The following is a 19,800-nucleotide window of genomic DNA, read 5'->3' as shown; positions in this document are numbered from 1 at the left end:
ACTTAAATGCAGCTTTTAAAGAAATTTTAAATGTGTCAGTTTAACCACATTTATTGAATAAAGTTAGCAAATGGGTGTCTCTTGAAAATGAGAGCTCCAGGGAATTAAAAAATGTAAAGTTTCCATTTCCTTTCTGTGTTAACACAGCTAATTATAATCTTTACTTAACATGCGTAAGTCAACAGAACTCAGTATTTCATCAAATTATAGACAAGAATTATATTAGAGAAATGAAACCCAAAAGAGAAATGGTCATATAACTAACCTCAGTCAAGGAGTTCTTGCAGTTATTTGAAGTCTGTGGGTTTGAAGTAGGAATTCTTATGGCCGTTTTGGGAATATATTTTCTGTTGAGTTCTATACTATTAAGATTTTCAACACAAGGTAACTCTGGTTCTGGCCTTGTAGGAAGAGTGCTGAGAAAATATTTCATTCGCTGTTTCTCCGTAAAGAGCTTGGTGCTGATCACTGCTATTTTCTTATCCGATCTGTAAAGAGAGCAAAGACAAATGCTTAGTATTTCATTTTTCCTTGAATGATTCTTAATGACTTGCATTTTTTAAAAAGTTGCCCTGAGAGTAAACCAAATTACCCATTAAACAGTGTTTTCACACAAAGATGTGTGAGGGCATACCTCTTGTAAGTAACGGTAATTTTAAAATCATCCTAAATAAGTATATGTGTTTCTAAGGTGATTTCTACTGAACAAGCAGTTCAAAGTGGACAGGGAAGAGAAATGGCTATCAGTGATGTACGGCTCAACAGGTAACCTAGCTGCCTTCTAAAATAGCTCTACTTATAAGATTCTAAAGATTCCTTTAGATATACTTGTATTTAAAGGGTAACTATGTGGGAAAATGATTACGTTAATTTGCTTGACTATAAGAACTACTTCAATATAAATAATTATATGAAAACATCATGTTGTACTCCTTAAATAATGTAGATTAAGAAAACTAAAATGAACAAAAATAATCTAGAAATACTTGTGTTTAGTAAACCAGTTTCAGGTTTCACCCTTGTACATTTCACCCACTCTCTAAGAACACTTAAGTATTTGGCACTGAGGAATAACTTAGAGCAACAACTCCTGGGGGAGAACTAGACTGGTTGGCTGGTGATCAAAAAGAACTACAGCATCTCTGAAGGCAATTAGCCCTCAACACCGTGACCAAGGCACTGGAGGTGCGGCTTGTTCTTTCTGCCTTCCACACAGCCCTTCAGGCTGAACAAGGTGTTATTTTTGAACCCTTGTGGATTACCCTTCTTTTCATTCCTGTGATAATTATTCCCTCTTTCACAAGGATGACTTTATGTAACACCTTGGAAATGTTACACAAATAGTCTTTCTTGAGGCACCCTCTAGTGATAATACTAAAGATCACAATCAAAAACAGTCCCTGCCTGAGTGCCAGGATGTGCCCAGAGTAGCAGTATCACTTGACACTTTGGGTTTAGGTTGTGATCTACCAAAAAATAAATTAAACTCACTAATATTCCCATTTAGGGAAATTCTGACAAGTAATTTTGTAACAAGATCACTTTATTGATCATAAAGCTTCAAAAATACTTAGTGAAAAAAACTAACAGGTCAGGTTAACTACATGAGACTTTTCAGGGGAAAAAAGCCACACAAAAACAAAAAAAGAGAAGAGAGACAGAAACTATCCTTGATGAACATTTTAAAGGTAGGATTATTTACTAACATTATTTTCCAAAATTACATTATCAAATTAGCATTCACTTCCCACTGATCTCCTGAAGCCATCTCACTAAAAATTATGCTTTTAAAACAAATTAATGAGCTGAATTCATTTTCTATGAGTGTATGTTTTGACTTACTTCGTTAATTTTTTTGACATGGAATTGTTAGCTTTCAGTGCTGCTGCAAAGGCTTCCTTAAATTCTTCTAATTCAGTTGTAACCTCTTCATAAGCAGTTTTCATTTTGGAGAATTTACATTCCACATCTTTAAGTGTGAGTTCCTTCTTTTTTAGTGAAGCCGTATTATCCTTGTTTAACTGCTCTAATTGTTTTTCATATTCTGCTTGTTTCTAAAACAAATGAAAAGAATACACTTTTAAAACAATTATAAGTTAATTACCATAGGTTTGTTGCCTTTCATTTTGAATCAGTGATTCGAAGAGCAATTTTGAGTATGTTGAAAAGAGGCTGAAGCTTAAAATATTTATCAGCAATATCAACAAAACTAATAACTGAATTCAGAATTGTCTGATTTAAAAAAATTTGAAATCATACTTATGTTAGTATTAATGTAATCTTGTCCTATAAAAAGTAATAGAATCCATTTATAATTTTAAAAAGTGAACAATGAACAACGTAGCTTAAGACCAATTCAAAAGTATCATATAATTTCTAAATCACAGTTTTCTCTTATGCCACCTGGTCTTAATCATCAAATTCCCCCTTTTACTCTATAGTGAGAATCATTACTTTGAAAGATTGATTTTGTTATAATAATAATGGAAATTTAAATATTTAAAAGGAAAAAAGTCACTTTTTTTCTAGAACTCTACAAAGGAAATTGCTGTAAGAGAGGCAGAGGAAACACAATATATACATATCCAAAATATAGTTTGCAGTGAAATAAATGAAAGCCCATTACAGATAAACTTACCTGATTTTAAAAACTAACCTGTAAATGGATTTCTTCTAATTTTTCTATTTCCTGCACTGCCCTTTCATCCAGCTCCGATTTATATTCTTGTAGTTTACCAAGTTCTACCATATCTTTTTCCATATGTGTCTTAAGATTTAATACTTCTTCTTCCAACATCTTTTTATCCTTCTCAAGTTTTTCACATTTCTCTTGTACTTTTCTCATAGATAATAACTCCTGATGAAGAACTTCATTGTCTTTGGCCAAATTGACACATTTTGAAGACACAGCTTCCTTCTCGGCCACAAGATCATTAAACTGCATTAAGAAAATAATAGAGCTTGATAATGAAGTAGGCTGAGAATAATCTAATACAAAACCAATAGCAAATTTTGAAATGCATTGACTTGAAATAAAATGTTATCTATAATGTAGTAGATTCTTCAAATGTGAATCCTTAAATTACTCAGAATTTTAAGAACAAAGTTAAAGCTACCATGAGTCACAAAAATGTGCTTTACTGTCATCATCTTTGCCACAGAACTTTTGCACTTGCTTTTACTTTTATTTTTCTGATAATTCATTTTTGTTCCTCCTTAAATGGCACTAAGTTATCTCTTAGTAAAAAGTGTCTAACCCTCGTCCCTCATCATCATTCCCCAAAATTTGTCAAAAAAAACTTTCAGAGATATCATATTGAGTTATTTAGGCCAAAGTCAATAAATGGCTCTCAGAATAAGACTTTGAAAATAATATAATTCTCTACGCTAGGCATGGTGGCTCATGCTTGTAATCCCAGCACTTTAGATGGCTGTGGCAGAAAGATCACTGGAGGCCAGGAATTTGAGATCAGCCAGAGCAACATAGTGAGACCCCCATCTCTACAAAAAAACAAATTTAAAAAATTAGCCAGGCATGGTGGCTCAGGCCTGTAGACCCAGCTAGTTGGGAGACTGAGGCAAAAGGATGGCTTGTACCCAGAGTTCAGGGCTGCAGTGAATTATGACCACATCACTGCACTTCTTCCTGGACGATAGACAAAGACCATATCTCAAAAAAACACAAAATAATGAATCCCGTAAATAAGGATTCTGATGCCATAAGCCTTTCCCTAAACCGCAAATGTTTCATGCTAATTTGAATTGCATTTTAAGAAGTAATGATTCTTGGGGTAAAGGCCATAGAATACAGCACCCAGAAACAAATGCACATATTTACAGCCAACTTATTTTGGAATAAGGTGCCAAGAACATACACTGGGGAAAGGACACCCTCTTCAAATGAATAGCACTGGGAAACTATCCATATGAAGAATGATACTAGCTTCCTATCTATATAGCACCATATAGCAAAATAAACTCAGAATCGATTGAAGACTGAAATGTAAGGCCCAAAATTATCAAACTATTATAAGTAAACATAGGGAAAATGCTTCAGGACATTAGTCTGCACAAAGATTTGTATAGGTAAGACATCAGAAGCATAGGCAACAAACAAATGATAGACAAATGGTACTACAACTGAGTGAAGAGAAAACCTGTAGAATGGAAGAAAACATTTTCAAGCGATTCATCCAAAATATCCAAATACACAAGACAAATATCCAAAGTACACAAGGAACTCAAACACCCTGACAGTAAACAAAAATAATCTGAGTTCAAAACTAGGCAAAAGATCCTATTAGATATTTCTCCTTTTTTTTAAGAGAAAAAAAAGAAATACAAATGGCGAACAAATACATTTTAAAATGTTCAGTATCACTAATCATCAGGGAAATACAAATCAAACCTACAATGTGATATAATCTTGCTCCATTTCAATAAATGGCTATTATAGAAAACACACAAAAAAGTGCTGGTGAGGTTTCAGAGAACAGTAAACTCTTACATGCTGTTCGTGGGAAGGTAAATTAGTGCAGCTACTATAGAAAACAACATGAGGCTTTCTCAAAAAATGAACAATGCAACTGCCGAGGGATCCAGCAACCCCACTACTGGGTATTCAGGCAACAGAAAAGAAAACAATAGATCACAAGGATACTTGTCCTCATATGTTTATTGTAGCTCTATTCACAACAGCTAATGTATAAAATCAACCTACATGTCCATCAACAAATGAATGGACAAAAAAATTGTGGTACACATAAACAATGGAATACTCACCATATAAAAAAATGAAATCCTCTTACTTGTAGCCACGTGGATCAGTCTGGAGGATATTATGTTAAGTGCAGACACAGAAAGATAAATACTGCACATTCTCACTCATGTGTGGGAGCTAAAGAAAAATTGAGGGCTGGGCAACATGGTTGATGCCCGTAATTTCCTAGCACTTTGAAAGACTGAGGCAGGAGAATCACTTGAAGCCAAAAGTTCCAGAGCAGCCTGAACAACATAGAGAGACATCTCTACAAAGTAAAAAATCAGACAGGTGCAATGGTGCACGCCCATAATCCTAGCTGCTCAGGAGGGTGAGGTCGGAGGATCACATGGGCCCAAGAGGTTGAGGCTGCAGTGAGCTATGATCAAATCACTGTCTCTAGCCTGGATGACTCTACAGTTGCCCAGAGCCAAGACTACACTAGCAAGACCCTGTCTCTTAACAACAAAAAAGCTCACAGAAGTAGGAGAGGGGAGTCTGGTTAATGGATACAGAATTACAGTTAGATAAGAGGAATGAGTTCTGATGTTCTGTGGCATTATAGAGTGAATATGGTTAACTATGGTTTATTGAACATTTTTAAAAAGCTAGAAGATTTTGAAAGTTCACAATTCAAAGAAATGAAAAATGATTGAAGTAGTAAGAAGTAGTAAATATGCTAGTTAGCTTGATCATTATGCACTATATAAATTTCTCAAAATGTCACCCTATAGCCCATAATTATGTATATACATGTCAATTAAAACAAAAGAGAATCTATATTCATCCCATTAAAAGAATAGAATATGGGCCATCCTTACTGATGGCCTTCTCCTAATGAATAGAATGCAGTAAAAGGGATATCATGTAGCTTCCCTATCTCAGACTGCTTTCCCTTCGAACTCAGCCCCCAGATTGTGAGAGAGATCAGTCCACAAAGACAGCCTGGGAGTGCCAGTGTCGGTGTTCATGCTGCCTGCCCCAGCCGAGGTTCCAGCCAATGGCCAGCATCAACCATCAAACACATGGGTGAGCAAAGCTTCAGATGATTCAATTTTTCCAACTTCCTAGGGAAGCTGAGGGGAGCAGAGACAAGCTGTCCTGGCCAATCTTTTTCCAAACCACAGGTTCATGAACAAAATAAATGTTTTTCTTTTAAGCCACAAAACTCTGGGTAATTGTTAGAAAAATAAGTTTTAAAAAGAGACAACAGGAAACAACTTAGGTAGCAGAAAAGAGTCTCCTTTAAAGTAGGATCTAATAAATGTTGAGATTAATTTGTTGATGACAAACATTATTGAGAAGCAGCAGATAACCAGGAGAGAGATGTAAGCTGCTGAGGAGGAACTTTTCCTAAAACCCCCTTCAATTATGAACTCTGATAATAAGGCAAGGGTGTCTCCTTACAATTTCCCCTCAAGTTAGGAAATAAGACTGCAAAGCAAGAAGACATATGATTTGAAAAACAACTGGAAATACTTGGTTACATAACCAAAATCAGACATTTACCTGATTTCAATTAATGAAAATTCTAAAAGAAGAAGCTCTGAGTATTTATTAATCAATCTAGTATTCGATTTTCATTTTCCTTTTTCTCAATGAGGAAATAAGGAGAAAATTATGGAATGACTTTTACTCTTCACAGAAGTAAAATAAACACAGCATACTTTGAGCGTTAAGACATCAAATGCAATTTCTCCTTTACCTTACTTCACGTTTGTTTGCATGGAGAAGTTAAGACCATCCCATCTCTGTATTATACCACAATGCTTCTCTATAGCACACAACTTGGCTCTGAAATTTTGAAATTTAAAATACTAATCTACTATTTGTCTCTGATAAATTGCCTGAATATTACCTGATTTTTAAGTGCTGCACTCCTAAAACTTTTTCTTGGAATGAGTTAAACTTTTTATTCCAAGAATCCTCTACTGAGCTAGAAAGCAGAGCTGTGCATCTCTGTTTCAGTAATAGGAGGTCAATACAGAAACCGTGGTTTCTGAGAATGCAAGATCTGCACCAAGAAAAGGATTAGCCACAGTGTTACACAACAGAACAAGATGCCAGGTGGAAAGAGGATCTGTGAACTGAAAGATGATGACTTCACTTGATTTCCACTGAGGAAAGCTGGCAGCTCAAACTTAAACTCCTCCTTCCTGGATGGTAAACATCTATGGATGATTCTATGAATTATAATGAGTTAGTAAAACATAAGGCACTAAATAGTAGACTATTTCAGCAGATACTGCGACCAAAATTTACTGAAAATGAAACTATAGAGGGAGGCACTGGATAAGAGACTAAAGGTTTAAATGGAGAGAAAAAGAAATAATGTGTCTTGTAAGCCTGACTTGCCATCATGTCTTAGAGTAAGTAAGGTATAAGCTGGCCAGACTCCTTTGAGACACAAAAGGTGAAGTTAAAGATATTCTACTACATTTAATTTTTATTATGACATAAGACAACTGGTAATATGCAACATGATTGAAAAAATTTTCTCAGTAAATTCAATTTGGTCCTCATATAAGAATAGACATAAACTAAGAATTGATAACCTAAAAATAAACCTGCACATTTACAGTCAATTGATTTTATACAAGGTAACAAAAAAACAGAATGGGAAAAAATACTCTTTTCAATAAATGATATTGGAACAACTGGGTATCCATGTGCAAAAAAAATTACAAAGTTGGACTCTCACCTAATACCATATTTAAAAATTAACTCAAAACAGTTAACTGTAACAGCTAAAACTATAAAACTCTCAGAAGAAAACATTGGCATAAATCTTTGTGACTGCATTTGGCAGTGTTTTCTTAGCTATGACTCCAAAGGAAAAATGGATTCAATGGACTTCAAAATTGAAAACTGCTGTGCTTGAGAAGACAGTATCAAGAAGTGAAAAGGCAAGACACTGAGTAGAAGAAAGAATTTGAAAAGTGTATATCTGATAAGGGACTTACATATATAGGATATATAAAGAACCCTTGCCATTCATAAATAACAAGATAACCCAATTTAACAAATGGGCAAAGAATTTGAATAGATATTTCTGCAAAGAAGATATAAAGACGGATAATAAGCACATTAATAGATGCTTAATGTAATTAGTCATTAGGAAAATGTAAATCAAAACCACCTTGTGGTATCACTTCACACCACAGGACCAAATCTTTGTTCAATAAAAAAGAGAAAATAAGTTAAGTGTTAGGAAAAATGTAAAGAAATTAAAGCCCTTATCCAATGCTGCTGGGGATGTAAAGTGGTGCAGCCACTTTGGAAAACAAACTGTCAGCTCCTCAAAGGTTAAGCATGAAGTTACTGTATGACCCAGAAATTCCAGTCATAAGTATATACTCCAGAAAAATAAAAACATATGCAAGCACAAAAACTCATACATAAATGTTTACAGCAGCATTATTACTATATTTTTTTTGAGACGGAGTCTTGTTCCGTAGCCCAGGCTGGAGTGCAGTGGCGTGATCTCAGCTCACTGCAACCTCTGCCTCCTGGGTCCGGGTTCAAGCAATTCTCCTGCCTCAGTCTCCTGAGTAGCTGGGATTACAGGCACACACCACCATGCCCAGCTAATTTTTGTATTTTTAGTAGAGACAGGGTTTCACCATGTTGGCCAGGATGCTCTTGAACTCCTGACCTCGTGATCCACCCACCTTGGCCTCCCAAAGTGCTGGGATTACAGGTGTGAGCCAACACACCTGGCCTACAGCAGCATTATTAATAAGAGTCAAAAAGTGGAAAGAACCCAAAGGTCCATCACCTCATGAATGGTTACATAAAATGTTTAATGTATCCATACAATGGAATATTACTCAGCAATAAGAAGCAGGAGACAGCAAAATGCCTAGACAGATATGGAAGGGTCCCCAGAGAATCTCCAGGCCCACAAGTGTCTACACCAGATAAAACATCCGGTGCAGATAAGGGAACCTGCACAGGGGCTTGCCTGGACATGCCAGCAGCAGACTGGAGGCCCACATGCACTGGGGGGTTGGGGTGGAGCCACCAGGAATTCACGCCTTATGCAGAGGAGGAGCCTGGCCTCTTCAGCTCATGTGTGCCTGTCCTGGTATTCAATTGTGAGGTGGAAATCTGTTTGCAGGACCCCTCTCTTTGCTGAGAGCTTCCCTTTCACTTAATAAATTCTGTCCTTCTCACCCTTCAATGGGTCCACATGGCTAATTTTTCCTGGTCATGAGAGAAGAACCCAGATTTAGCTGAACTAAGGAGCGAAAGCCCTGCATCAATACCTGCTACAGCACAGATGCAGCATGAAAAATTATGCTAAGTGAAATAAGCCAGTCCCAGTAGACCACTTGCTTTTTATTTCAGAGGCTTATATGCAAATCTATACAAAGAAGGTGGGTGGTTCCCTAGGGCTGAGGGAGGAAGGGAAAACTAGTGAAGATAGCTAAATGATGTGGGGTTTGTTTTTAGGGTGATGAAAGTGTTCTAAAATTGATGTAATGATGATTACATAACTCTGAAAATACTAAAATTGAATGACTTGTATATTTTAGATGAGTGAATTGCATGGTGTGTTAATTACTTCTCAATAAACCTGTTACACCCCAAAATTTATTTGGAACTAGTGATCTGGAGACATGGGCTGCTTCGTTTCAGATCACTGGCCAGGGTTCAAGACATAAGAGAATCAACAGCATATCTTTTGTAAGGAAAAATATATACATACATATATTTTAAAGTATCTTTTTATTAGTATCAAGTCTGTAAAATTAAATGAAAAATCTTTCACTGCTTAAAGCACTGAGAGATTTATATTGAGGAGCAAGACCTTGTATTCTTTTGCCCCAGTTTCTATCTAAAGGGTCTGGGAATCACACCCTTCAAACAATCAAATCTCATCAGATGGGTTTTATTAACTCTTATAATGTGGTTTACTTTGTAACCTGATTCTGGTACAGCATCACAGAGAGAAGAAGCTGAAAAAAATCAAAGTTATTTTACCCCCAAATATATATTTTTTGACATATTTTGAAATGGCTGTTGCAGGGCCAAGAGATTGAAATGGCAGTACAAAGCTGCCTTCTGTGGGGGAATTTGCATCTGTAAGAAGTCTTCATTAATGTAGCCCAATCTCTCCCCTTCTAGGTCTTCCCAGATCTAGGGAAGATTAACTAAGATCCTGATGCATTTCAAGTCTGAAAAGATATATTTACCCTCTATTTTCTCTGAGGGCTGCCAGCTAGGAGGCTTCATCTACATAATAAGAACCTTAACCTCCATAATGACCTTATCTTAATTAAGGCCTTCCTTTATACCTATTTCCAGTTTTAGACAACAGATTTTCTTTATCAATTGTCACCTAAAGAATCCTTAAAACCCACCTATGACTTGTTAGCCCCTCCTTTTTGATGTCCCACTTTTAGGCTGAGCCAATGTATGTCTTCCTCATATTGATTTATGATTTTCCCTGCAACTCTGTCTGCTGGAAATGTACAAAATCAAACTGTAATGTGACTGTCTCATGAAGCATTCTCAAGAGCTCTTCAGATTGGGTAATCCAGGGCCACAGTCACCATACTGGCTCAGTATCAACCTCCTTAGATGTATTTTGGCTGAATTTGGGTTTATCCATTATTAATATTTCTCCAAATTACATAATTTTAATCCCCAAACTGATTTAAAATTACCTTATGTTTAAATATAAATTATTGTATTATAAAGATACATGTATTTGTATGTTCACTGCAGCACTATTCACAATAGCAAAGACATGGAATCAACCCAGATGTCCATCGATGATAGACAGGATAAAAAAATGTGGTGTATATACATCATGGAATACTATGGAGCCATACAAATGAAAGAGATCATGCTTTTTGCAGGGACATGGATGAACTCGGAGCTGTTATCCTCAGCAAACTAACGCAGGAACAAAAAACCAAACACTGCATCTTCTCACTTATAAGTGGGAGCTGAATGATGAGAACACGTGGACTCGGGGAAGGGAACAACAAACACTGGGGCTTGTTGGGGTCAGGAGGGAGAGCATCAAGATTAATAGCTAATGCCTACGGGGCTTAATACCTAGGTGATGGATTGATACGTGCAGCAAACCATCATGGCACACATTTACCTATGCAACAAACCTGTACCTCTCACACATGTAATCTAGACCTTAAGATAAAATAATAATTTTTTAAAATTACCTTCTGTTTTAGCTTCTTAAACAGAATATCCATTTTCAGTTGGTCTGTATTTAAGTCTCCATGGCAACTGAAGTCTTCATTTGCAAATGCATTTAACATATTTATTGTCATTTCTAGGCATTTCTTAGATCTACAGAAATGTAAGAACTAGTAAGTCAAGTATTTTTAAGAGTAAATATTTAATAATTGTTTAAACAGATATGTTATGGCATATCAAAGAAACAAATCTATAAACTATGATCCTCTCAGTTTCAACTGAACATAGTTTGAAAGCATTCTATATGAAATTATAATCTTATATAAATAATATGAAGAACAATTTTATGGTATATATAGCAGGTAAAGTGATAATAGCCATACAGTTGTTTTTTTTGTTTTGTTTTTGTTTTTTTTTTTAGATGGAACTTCACTCTTGTTGCTCAGGCTGAAGTGTGATGGCGTGATCACGGCTCACTGCAACTTCTGCTTCCTGGATTCAAGTGATTCTCCCGCCTCAGCCTCCCAAGTAAGCTGGGATTACAGGCATGGGCCACCATGCCTGGCTAATTTTGAATTTTTAGTAGAGATGGGGTTCACCATGTTGGTCAGGCTGGTTTTGAACTCCTGACCTGAAATGATCTACCTGCCTTGGCCTCCCAAATTGCTGGGATTACAGGCATGAGCCACCACACCTGGCCTAACCATACAGTTTTTTATAAATAAACTATTCATATCCATTTTGGTATGCTAAGATGAAATAACGTATTAGTAAATATAAGGCATAACCGAGAGATGAGTAACCAAGATTTTTAAAAAGTAAAACACATATATGTTTGAAAAAGACACAAAAATACATTTTGATATCCGTTGACCACAGTCTATAAGAAGAAAAAAAAGTACACCCAAAAAGCACAAGGACATTATTCAATGTAGAAAAAGAGAAGAAAACATCTTTAATGTCTGAATTGAGGAGAAAAAGAAAACGGGCAGTTTTAGAAAAAAGGAAAGGTGGAGAGAGATATGTGATGATTTAAAGACTTTGAAGAAGAGATCTAGAGATCTTTACTGACATAATGTCAACAAAATGAAAGATACAAAACCATGTAGAGAAAGACAATGGCAGAAAAATGATGATTAGAATCAGAAAACCAACTTAAGTGCTCAGTAAATACATGGAAAAGTAGCTGTGTTCAGGGCTTCAAAGACACATTCCATTTTTTTTTTAAAAGTCCGTGATCAAAACATGAATGCTCATTTTACTCTTTTTCTTTAGGTTATACTTTTTTTATATATAAAATTTATTTCTGTAAAACAGAAGTTTAATAAGATGTATACTTCATGTATACAATGGAGGTACCCATGTAAAATGAGTAAATTTCCATGATATGTTTTATATCTAAAAGAAAAACAAAGAAGCAGAAACAAAATACAAGCTATATATCAAGATAAATTTTGATGTTAAAGAAGGACACAAATAGGTCTTTAAAAAATTTGAATGCAGCAGAGAAGAATATTACAAAAGGAAGAAAAGATGACCAAATACAGCAAAAATATCTTCAGAAATAAAAATTCAAACTAGATAATGAAAAGTGCACTTGACATTCCATGTCCAAAGCATTGTCATTATTGTTTTCAAAATCATTAAAGAATACATTGCTAAGCGCAGTGGCTCATGCCAACTTTGGGAGGCTGAGGCAGGTGGATCATGAGGTCAGGAGTTCGAGACCAGCCTGACCAACACAGTGAAACCCCATCTCTACTAAAAATACAAAAATTAGCCAGGCAGGGTGGTGCACACCTGTAATCATAGCTACTCAGGAGGCTGAGGCAAGAGAATCACTTGAACCAGGTGGCAGAGGTTGCAGTGAGCCGAGATCGCGTCATTGCACTCCAGCCTGGGTGACAGAGCCAGACTCTGTCTCAAAAGATAAATAAATAAATAAATAAATAAAAATAGGCGTAATGTTTTGGCATTCAAAAAAATTTCAGATTGTGTTGTTTCTTTTTTCACATATTTTTAATATAAATTTTTTCATCCCAACCTCGCCCCAACAGCTCAGCTGACTTCCACCCCGTTTCTCCCCTTCCATTGGACTCTATGACACATGGTCTCATCCAGAGATCTATTTTTCATCACTTATTGTGTTTTTATACTGAAATTTGATTTTTTAAATAATTCCAACAAAAAAGTCCAAGGGTCATGGACTCCTGCTCACATGCCTATAAAGTTGTGTTGTGAGTTTCTGAAACACATTTTAAAACAGAATTCATTTAATTATGAAAATGAAGACATAAAATGAATTTGTATCAAAGTTTTAGTCAAGTAAAGTTAGAGTTAAATCAATTACTAAATGGTTAAAATGTTCTACAATATGAAAACCATACCCAGTTGCCTCTTCTTCTAATTCACGATTTTTCTTTCTTATTTGATCCGCAGTATAGTTCAGTAATGATATTAATTCAAAAAGTTTTCTGAATTCTTCATGTTTTTCTTCAGGCTTGAAAAAAAGTGTTTAAAATTATTTTTGTAAAATCTAGAGATCCTCTTCTATCTTAAAAATATTATTTCTCATAAGTTGATGAATAATATGTATTTAGGCGGTTGTATAAAGTGCATTTTACAAACCTGATGCCAATAACGAGATTTCAAAACTAGTCATTTTCTTAAAACAGCTAAAAAAGATTCACACTTTCATCATTACCTTTTCTGAAATTTAAACTGCCAAAAATGTTTGTTAAAAATGAGAGTTTTTACACATAAAGTACTAAGGGTTAGTAAGATACATTAAGAGTAGTTATATTTACATTTTAGTTTTTAAAGATGCTCTAGAAACATTGTCATTAATAGTTTAAGATATTCCAAGTTAAATTACATCTTACTAAGATGATTTTTAGAAAACTCTTATCTAGTTCCCACTACATTTTTGATCCTCATCTATCTTCAGGCTGAGCTAAATACTGTCATTCTCTGTAAGTATTCACCTGTAGGTTTCAGTTTTTCCCTGTCTATTAACCATTTCTCATTAAACAAAGTTTATTTTTTCTATAATACACAAATAATAACTTTTGTCTACTTTTTGTGGCTTTTCTATTATCCTGTTTCTCCCCTTCCATTGGACTCTATGACACAGGGTCTCATCCAGAGATCTATTTTTCATCACTTATTGTGTTTTTATATTGAAACTTGAGATAAACCAGTGCAAGGCTCTTTAGAGCAAAACCTAGGTAACAGACATCTGGGTTGCTTGGCAAAGGTCATGTGTAATCCTAAGTTATGAACCTGTCACAATTTAATTAATTGTTCTGCCTCTGTATCCGTGCTTTCACACCACTGTAACTGTAAGCCTGCTTCAAGCTAGCCCACCCCATTTTTGAAGTGTGTATAAAAGTCAAGTGCTGTCTTTGTTCTGGGCCCAGTTTGTCAGATGTTGAGTCCGCTGGGTCTGAGTACACTCGATAAAGATATCTTCCTGTGTACACCCCAAGGTCTCTCTCTGGTCCTCCTGATTCTGCAACACCACCTCACCCAGCTAATTGTTTGTATTTTTAGCAGAGATGGTGTTTCACAATGTTGGCCACGCTGGTATTGAACTCCTTACCACATGATCTGCCCTCCTCGGCCTCCCAAAGTGCTGGAATTACAGGTGTGAGCCACCATGCCTGGCTGCTACTCCTCTTTTTAAATTCTCTCAGAACTCCTAATATCTCAAAACGTTAACCTGGATTCCCTAATATAAATTTCCAGCTCTGACCTTTTTACTGAGGCCTCTTCCCTCTAGTACACATATTATAGACAATATTCTCAACCACACACTTATACATTTGCTACTTGGTGCAGATTACTTTTGTAGATAGTGAATCTTGTCTATTTTATGTTGATTCTTATGGATGTTACTTTGAGTACAGTGTTATTTTCTAATCTTGAAGGGGGGCTGTCTCACCCTTAGGATATTCACCAGTATACTTTGCTTTGTCCTTTCTTTTTCTTTCTTTCTTTCTTTTTCCTTCTTTCTTTCTTTCTTTCTCTCTCTCTCTCTCCTCTCTCTCTTTCTTCTTTTTTGGACCAGTATATTTTGTCCATTTTTTCTTTTTCTTTTTCTTATTTATTTTTTTTTGAGATGGAGTCACACTCTGTCATCCAGGCTAGAGTGCAGTGGTGCCATGTCGGCTCACTGCAACTTCCACCTCCTGGGTTCAAGTGATTCTCCTGCCTCAGCCTCCCAAGTAGCTGGGGCTACAGTTGCACACCACCAGCTAATTTTTGTATTTTTAGTAGAGACAGGGTTTCACCATGTTGGCCAGGCTCTTCTTGTACTTCTGACCTCAGGTAATCCACCCACCTCAGCCTCCCAAAGTGTTGGGATTACAGATGTGAGCCACGGCACCCAGCCCTTTTTTCTTTTATAATGAAAACTTTCCCATGAGAATCAGATTATCAATTGTTTGCCTTTCTTTTCTTTTAAAGAATTTCCTTTTCCATAGAGATATGGCATGATGAACATCTTGTTCTAAAGTTCCTTTTGGGGGACACTCAACTATGTCATTGGGAAGCTTCAGTAAGTAGAGATCTCCCTTCTTCCTGATCGAGATTCTTCATCTCAGAATGGTGTCCACCAAATGTCTTAATCCAGGTAGTCTCTTGCTTAGGAATCATGAAATAAGAACCTTCTGGAGAAGTTAGAGGTTATTGATTGAGATGGTTTAAAGCTGCCCCTTATTATATGTTTTACTCCCAAGGCAGACATCAAAGCGGCTAATAATTCTATGCCTGATGTCTAACTCAATTCTATGGGAATCTATACAAAATGTTTTATTTATGAGACAGAGCTTGCTCTGTTACCCAGGCTGGAGTGCAGTGGCTTGATCACCGCTCACTGCAGCCTTGATATTCTGAGCTCAAGCAACCCTCCTACCACAGCCTCCAATGTAGCTGGGATTACAGGCATGCACCACCATGCCCCAGCTGTTTAATTTTTTTTTTTTTTTTGGTAGAGTCAGGGTCTCACTTATATTGCTCTGGCTGGTCTCAAATTCCTGGGCTCAAGCACTGTTCTTGCCTCAGCTTCCCCAAGTGCTAGAATTACTGGCATGAGCCACCTCACCAACCAGGTGTTCCATGGAATGGTTTGAGAGGCAGTTCTACACAGAAGCCAGAAGGGCTGGGTCTGAATCCCAGATCTACCAGATACTAGCCGTGTGACCTTGAGCAAATTAATTTTCTGTGTCTCCAGTTCTTTATCTATGAAATGGAGAGAATAATACCATCTACTTCACTGGGATGTTGGGAAGATTAAACCAGGGACTGACATGAAGCACTTAGAAGAGTATGTGGTGCATGGTGAGCTACAGGTAAGATTTGCTTAGAAGCACTTAGAAGAGTACATGTACATAGTGAGCTACAGACAATATTTGCTATTAGCATGATAATTTTCACTGTTTTTTATCTCTTGACCATTGTATGTGTTAGGGAGGTGGCATTCCAATGGAAGTGGCCTCCTATAGATGCACTGAATCATTCTTCACACCACTGAAAGTGGCAGCAAATGGGGAGTGTATAATTTATAGCTTACTTTTCTCTCTGTGTGACTCAGTGGGCAACAGTCACGTATGTACTACAATGGAAACAGCACCTCCTGGATTGAGTAGTACATAACCGACATGACCAGCAGAGACAGGCTGAGCCACGGAGCTGAAAACCCTGGACTCTATTGCTAAATCAAGTCTTCTGAATCAGTTCCCTCCCAGCAGCTGTTGCTGTGGCACTGCCTTCACGAGTACTCTGCTGAGCGCTCGGATTAAGGAGCTGTGTTGTCCTTCATCAGACAAGCTGCAGCCAGAACTATTCAGCTGACAAACTGGCAACCATCCAGAAATACAGTTTTGGCTACATAGTGAAGGAAGGCAAATTTAGATTCTTTTTTCATACTGAGAAAAACATGAGCATTTGATTGAACAATTCTCCTCTATTAGACTAATTGGTTTTAATTTCATATTTAATTGCTAAAAATACACTTAGAATAAAAGATTTACTGTGTTAATGTCTCAAAGAAGTAATTGGTAGGGTACATTTTGTTCTATGCTGAAAGCTGCCAAGCTAAACTATTTTCAATTTATACAAGGATAGGTGACATTCATGTCATATATTATTTTCCCTTTAAGCAAATTTATGTTAAGACAAAATTATCTTCCATTAAAAATGAAAAGCCATGTCAAATTAAGGGCTAAGTTGTTCTGCAGACTGGGCAACAAGTGCTGAGATGTAAGGTCAGTGAGAGAACAGTCAGAGAAAGCTTCAAGAAGAGGAAATTGCCTGCCAGGTCTGAATGAATGAGGCTAGATGAGCAGGAACTGAGAAGGCAGGAAAGACAGCATGGGTAAAACTGGTGCTGATATCTGCCCAATTAACTCTGAGGATAGAGTCCAATGGCAGGGAAATAAAAACATATGTCCATACAATAACCTGTAAATGAATGTTTGCAACAGCTGTTTTCATAATAGCCAAAAAGTGGAAACAACCTAAAGGTCCATCAGCTGATGAATGAATGGAAAACTGGTGTAGCCCTGAAATAGACTATTATTTGACAATAAGAAGGAATAAACTACTGATATGTGCTACAACATGGATAAAATTCTGAAAACATTCTGCTAAGTGAAAGAGCCAGTCAGAAAGGACTTCATATTGTATGACTCTATGTATTTAAATATGCAGACCATACAAATCTGTGGAGACAAAAGTGGATGGTGGTTGCCTACAACTGGGGTAGGTGGAGAGACATGGAGTGGGGTTGCAGTCATGGCTAAGAGATGTAGGGTTGCTTTTCAGAGTGGTGAAAATGTTCTAGCATTGATTATGCTGATGACCACACAGCACTGTGAATATACTAACAGACACTGAGTTGTACATTTTAAATGGTTGAACTGTCTGACATGTGAATTATCTCTCAGTGAAACTGTTTTTAAAATCCCATGGTAGGATCCAGATAATTTTCTGAGCTCTCTATTTTGGATGTACATACTCTATTAGATCTGAGTATTTCTACGCCATTACAGTATATTTTAAATGAAAGGAAGATGAAGGCAATGCCTAACTTTTCAAGTAGTTTGTAAATTAACCTAAAACGTGCATTTCAAAGAACAGTATGATGGCCTTTCTGTACAAGTTAACCCAGAATCCATGAAATGAATATGCACAGCTGCTGTGTCCATTCACAAAAGTGAAGAAATAAGACAACTTGCTGGAATATTCCATTAAACATTCTCTTCTGACTTAATCTGGCTTGCCTCACCAAGGCATTAAGGAAATTATCTAAAAATACTGTTTAACAGGAAAAAAGTCAATTTTCTGTGAGGAATGATGTATTATTCTCAACTTTCCCAAGTGTAGATATTATAAGAGAAAACATATGCAACTATTATTTCAAAATGGCAGAACAAGAGCCAGAGTTGAAGAAGTACGTTATAAAGATAATAAAATGGTAATGATCAATTATAATGAAAATATAAAATCAAGCTGTCCACTGAAATTAGTATCCTAAGACACTTTATATTATTCAACCAGCTACAGATTAACTGTCTACATGTTACATTCCATACATACTTGAATTTCTACTTGAAATAATTTCTTCTTTGAAGTCCATGTCTCATCCAAATTAATATGACAATGTGATGTACCTTCCAGTGGAGACTCTGAATTTGAAAATTTTTTAAGGTGATCGACCAGTTCTTCTTGACATTCTCTCACAATCACCTGACAAAATATTTTTGTTACCAATTTTATAAAGTGCCTTATTATTAAATTATGTTAATATTTAAGTCTAGCATACATACTTTGAAAATTATTACCACACACACAGATTCACTTTCTTTTCCTCATATGTACACTTTCTTCTTTATTACTGAATTCAGTGAGGGACATAGAAGGTGTTATATTCCTGCCAAATTGGTATTCTCTTACATGACAGATTGATCCAGCCTACTATTCATTCACCTTAGACCCTCAACTCAACCTGAGTTCCTCACATATTCAGTCGCCTGTTGAAATCCTTCCAATGGATTCCTACCTCAGAATAAAATTCCAACGGCCTTCAAGGCCCTAGGTAACATGGCCTCTACCTCCCTCCCTGACCTCAGCTCCTACAACTCTGTCCCATACAAACTTCAATCCCACTCTCCGTGAACTCTGCCACCCCTCATTAGTCTGAAAATGGGGATTCAATGTCAAACTCATAAATCACAGACAGCTAAAAGTATCTTTGTACTGGAAAGAATTATATCCAAGTGATAGCCATTGAGACTTAAAATGTAAATTATGAGCTAATTACTCATAAAAATATTCACAGTAAATTATAAATACCTGCCAGTGGAAACATTACATCAAATATTTTTTTGCTAAAATTTACCACATTTATTCCAAATTGTGATTTTATAACAAGTAGAAGTCTTTAAAATACTAAGTGGTCAGAAAAATACATAATGTGAGACTGACATATTTTCAGACTTAAGTCACATTGGTATGAATCAAAACAAAGTTATACCAACTAAAATACATATAAGAGAGAGCCACTGAAGGAAAAGCATCACAAGACACAGCAACACACTTCAGTTCATCTGGAAAATCTAGAATTAAGTGTCAAAGCAGCTCACTTAATTGAATCTGATTTTCAAAATACACATTTCAGGTACAAGCATTTCCACTTACCTGCTTCATTATGCTCTTAAAATGCGGCAACATGAAGACGTTACATTTCTTATTTCAGTAGTCTAAGACTACACACCTTATCAGCATTGCTCTGCATCTACTAACATTTCATAGGTGACATAATGTCTTTACTCAAAGGAAAGCATCTTGTCAGCTCTACCTTTTATCTCCTG

The 19,800-nt window shown here is 36.3% G+C and overlaps 1 protein-coding gene across 10 annotated transcripts in view; it reads right to left on the bottom strand.

The window, feature by feature from the left end:
- The window catches only part of ANKRD18A (ankyrin repeat domain 18A), a 51,728-nt gene that overhangs the window by 6,335 nt on the left and 25,593 nt on the right, over nucleotides 1–19,800 (bottom strand). For all 10 annotated transcript variants that reach the window (XM_054658829.1, XM_054658830.1, XM_054658835.1 and 7 more), the window contains 6 exons: nucleotides 18,527–18,676; nucleotides 13,315–13,427; nucleotides 10,951–11,080; nucleotides 2,657–2,938; nucleotides 1,843–2,054; nucleotides 266–488 (listed from right to left, as the gene is read on the bottom strand). In XM_054658829.1, the coding sequence (XP_054514804.1) occupies nucleotides 266–488; nucleotides 1,843–2,054; nucleotides 2,657–2,938; nucleotides 10,951–11,080; nucleotides 13,315–13,427; nucleotides 18,527–18,676 (1,110 nt within the window). The remainder of the gene's footprint in view (nucleotides 1–265; nucleotides 489–1,842; nucleotides 2,055–2,656; nucleotides 2,939–10,950; nucleotides 11,081–13,314; nucleotides 13,428–18,526; nucleotides 18,677–19,800) is intronic.

The sequence above is a fragment of the Pan troglodytes genome, chromosome 11, assembly GCF_028858775.2.
Source record: "Pan troglodytes isolate AG18354 chromosome 11, NHGRI_mPanTro3-v2.0_pri, whole genome shotgun sequence".
NCBI lineage: Eukaryota > Metazoa > Chordata > Mammalia > Primates > Hominidae > Pan > Pan troglodytes.
This window is presented reverse-complemented; position numbering and strand designations above follow the sequence as displayed.